The sequence below is a fragment of the Myotis davidii genome, unplaced genomic scaffold (assembly GCF_000327345.1).
Source record: "Myotis davidii unplaced genomic scaffold, ASM32734v1 scaffold562, whole genome shotgun sequence".
NCBI lineage: Eukaryota > Metazoa > Chordata > Mammalia > Chiroptera > Vespertilionidae > Myotis > Myotis davidii.
The window spans coordinates 3049969-3053591 of NW_006293953.1; the positions used below are offsets into that span (position 1 = coordinate 3049969).

The 3623-nt window shown below is 53.8% G+C and overlaps 1 protein-coding gene across 1 annotated transcript in view; it reads left to right on the top strand.

Moving 5' to 3' along the window:
• The window catches only part of BPIFB2 (BPI fold containing family B member 2), an 18091-nt gene that overhangs the window by 7804 nt on the left and 6664 nt on the right, over nt 1-3623 (top strand). Inside the window, exon 7 of the mRNA XM_015566655.1 lies at nt 996-1056. Within this exon, the coding sequence (XP_015422141.1) occupies nt 996-1056 (61 nt within the window). The remainder of the gene's footprint in view (nt 1-995; nt 1057-3623) is intronic.

Sequence of the window (3623 nt, forward strand, 5' to 3'; positions counted from 1 at the left end):
GTGGGGACAGCCTGGGCGGTGTGAGTGATGCTGCCACTGTTACTGTTTCAGCTCTTGTCATGAGCTGCCTGTGGCTGACGTGGGCCCACTGCTGCCAGGAGCCGGTTCTCCATCCCTGCCCCTTCCTACCGCATCCCCACCTCCTTTAAGAGGCAGGAGCAGAGACTAAAATAACCCTCTGCGTGCCATCCCCCCATCTTGCAGATGAGAAAACTGAGGTTCGAGGGCTGAAGGAGGCACAGCCTGACCTGGCTCTCTCCTCTGCCTCCTGGCCAGGCCTGGCCAGCCTCACCAGCTCTAGCCTGGACCAGACAGTGACCACCCCCGGCCTTGCAGTCTCTCCTCTGCCCCACCTCCTATCACAATGACCCCAGCTTAATACGGGGTCACCATATTATTATTATTATTTAAAATATATTTTTATTGATTTCATAGAGGAAGGGAGAGAGAAAGAGATAGAAACATTAATGATGCGAGAGAATCATTCGTCGGCTGCCTCCTGCATGCTCTTCACAGGGGATCGAGACCACAACCTTGGCACGTGCCCTGACTGGGAATTGAATTGTGACCTCCCGGTTCATAGGTCGATGCTTAACCACTGAGCCACGCTGGCCAGGAGAACACTGGCTGCCCAGTCTGCCCAGGAGAACACTGGTCTCCCTGGCCTGCCTCCACCATGGGTAGCATCCTTCCACCAGTTGGTCCTCTATGCAGCAGGCTCCCTGCCTCAATTGCCCAGGCCCTGCTCTGGCCACCTCTGCTGTCCTCTACAGTCCTGTTCTTTCCTTGGTGCCCAGGGGCCCCAGCTTCCCCTCTGACTCCCCGGTGCTCACATGAGGTGCCCGAAGATGCCCACTGGTGGTGGAGGAAGGAAGGGATTCCAAGCCTTGGGGTCCAGTTTGGAGAGGCTTCCAGACTGGGACCCTAGATCCTCCCCACTTGCCTCCTCCAGCCCCGAGTGCCGCCCTAACCCAGGCTCCTCTGTCTTGTCACAGCTGTGTCTGAGCGTCTCCAACCTCGTGCAGGGCCTCAATGTCCACCTGGGAACTTTAATTGGTAAGACCTGGGAGTCCAGGGGGAGAGGGAGGAGGACACCTGAGACCCTCTGAGGCCCTTAATACCCATCAAGATCCCCCCTCTGGATCAGGGTAGACTGCTGGGAGGTCAGTTGTAGGATGACTGAACAGTAATAATAATAATAAAATAATAATAATTATTATTATTTAAAAATATTTTTATTGATTTCTTTTTTTTCTTTTCGAAGGCCCTGAGGGGGCTCCCCGACTTTCCCCATGAGAGCAGGAAAGAGGCGTCCAGGGCAGTGATGGGGAAGCCCAAACAAGGGTGGTTGAGGGTGGCAGGGAAGGAGACTCATTTTCTTGGGCCAGCCCTAATCTCATGTGAGAGGGTGGGATGGGGCGGGTGCTCTCAGGGCCATGTGGCCGTGAAAATGAGAACGGACAGGGCATGGGCCCTGGAGACAGTTGTGGCCTAGGTTCGAATTCCCCTTCCCCTCAGCTGCGATCCTTGGACAAGTTGCCTAACCTCCCTCTGCCCCCGACTCCACATCTCCAATGCAGAGGCGGGCTGGCTGTGGGGTTAGGTGCATTAACATCCATGGAGAAGTCGGGACAGCCTGGGCGGTGTGAGTGATGCTGCCACTGTTACTGTTTCAGCTCTTGTCATGAGCTGCCTGTGGCTGACGTGGGCCCACTGCTGCCAGGAGCCGGTTCTCCATCCCTGCCCCTTCCTACCGCATCCCCACCTCCTTTAAGAGGCAGGAGCAGAGACTAAAATAACCCTCTGCGTGCCATCCCCCCATCTTGCAGATGAGAAAACTGAGGTTCGAGGGCTGAAGGAGGCACAGCCTGACCTGGCTCTCTCCTCTGCCTCCTGGCCAGGCCTGGCCAGCCTCACCAGCTCTAGCCTGGACCAGACAGTGACCACCCCCGGCCTTGCAGTCTCTCCTCTGCCCCACCTCCTATCACAATGACCCCAGCTTAATACGGGGTCACCATATTATTATTATTATTTAAAATATATTTTTATTGATTTCATAGAGGAAGGGAGAGAGAAAGAGATAGAAACATTAATGATGCGAGAGAATCATTCGTCGGCTGCCTCCTGCATGCTCTTCACAGGGGATCGAGACCACAACCTTGGCACGTGCCCTGACTGGGAATTGAATTGTGACCTCCCGGTTCATAGGTCGATGCTCAACCACTGAGCCATGCTGGCCAGACTGACTGAACAATTATTGATGGAATCTGGGAATCTCAAAAATTCTAGAATGTCTTTGAATGTTTAGTGCATGTATTTGTGTGTGTGTGTGTGTGTGTGTGTGTGTGTAGGGGAGTACATGCAATTTGCAATGGCCTCCTCCCCAGTCTGGAGAGTCAGAGACCCCTGCTCCCCTGGTTGTGCTCCCACATCTCCTACCTTCCTTGCTGGACTCTCTACCTCTCCCCCTTTCAGGGCTCAGGTCCTTATATTCCATTCCTCTTGGGGGTCCCACAGGCTCTTCCAACTCAGCAGGTGCTCAACAGAACTCCAGCTCTTCTGCTCCCAAGTGCCCCTCCCCTGTTCCCCGTGAGGGGCCACCACCGCCCAGAGTCACAGCTCCCTCTCTCCACTTCCCGCGGGGCTTGTCCCATCTCTGGTTTTCCCAGGGGTCCTCATTACCAGGCAGCACTAGGAGTTACTAGCGGAGACCCTGTCTTAGGCTCACCCCCCAGGAACAGATCCTGAGATGAGGCTTTTAGTGTAAGTGGCTCACTGGGGGTGGTTCCAGGAGCACTGGTTGGGGAGGGGAACAGGGAGACAGGGGAGGCCTGTTAATGAGCAGGCACTGCCCTTGGGGAGCTCCTGACACTGAGTAGCACACCTCTAACATCCTCCCGTGTATCTACCAACTCCCACCAGTCACCGGTCTCTTCCCCACCACCCCACACCTCCCACTCCCTCAGACGGAGTCCCAGGGACTGGTAGCCTCAAAGCACAGTCCACTTTGAAAGGCGGCCACAGTTCGCTGAAGCAAGGCTCCGTCAGGACCACATCTTACAATCTGAAACTAAAAGCTATGAGAGTAGGCCAGCCTCATTTTCTTTTTAGCAGTTTAAATGTTTATCAGCATTTAAGAACTATCTGGCAATGACCTGCCTGCCCGTCGCCACACAGATCAGAGAATGCATCCTTGTTGACAGGTTCTCGGTGAGCCCTGCGCATAAGCCAGGGCTTCCTCTGTCCACCCCTTGCCTCCACCCCAAAATGTACATTACTTTGTGTTAATACTGTGAGCATGAGCGTTGTTTCAGGGATCTGGGACTTTCTTCAGGCTTTTAGAAACACAAGTTTGACCAGAAGTAGGCAGATCCTTCCAAAATAGGGTGTCAGTATTGAGGTGAAAGGACAGCTAAGACTTTTTTCCCTGCAGCTTTGCTGGGTCAGTTTCCAGGTCCTTAGTGCATTTAGGACAGCAGGGAGAAAGGGCCTGGGTGTATTGGTTCCTACAGGATCCTTACCTCTCCTGGAGTCACCAGGGGACACATCCTGTGTCAAAGGGACCAGGAATATTTTTTCTTGCACATTTTTCTTCCTCTTCTCCCTTTTCTCCACATATAAAC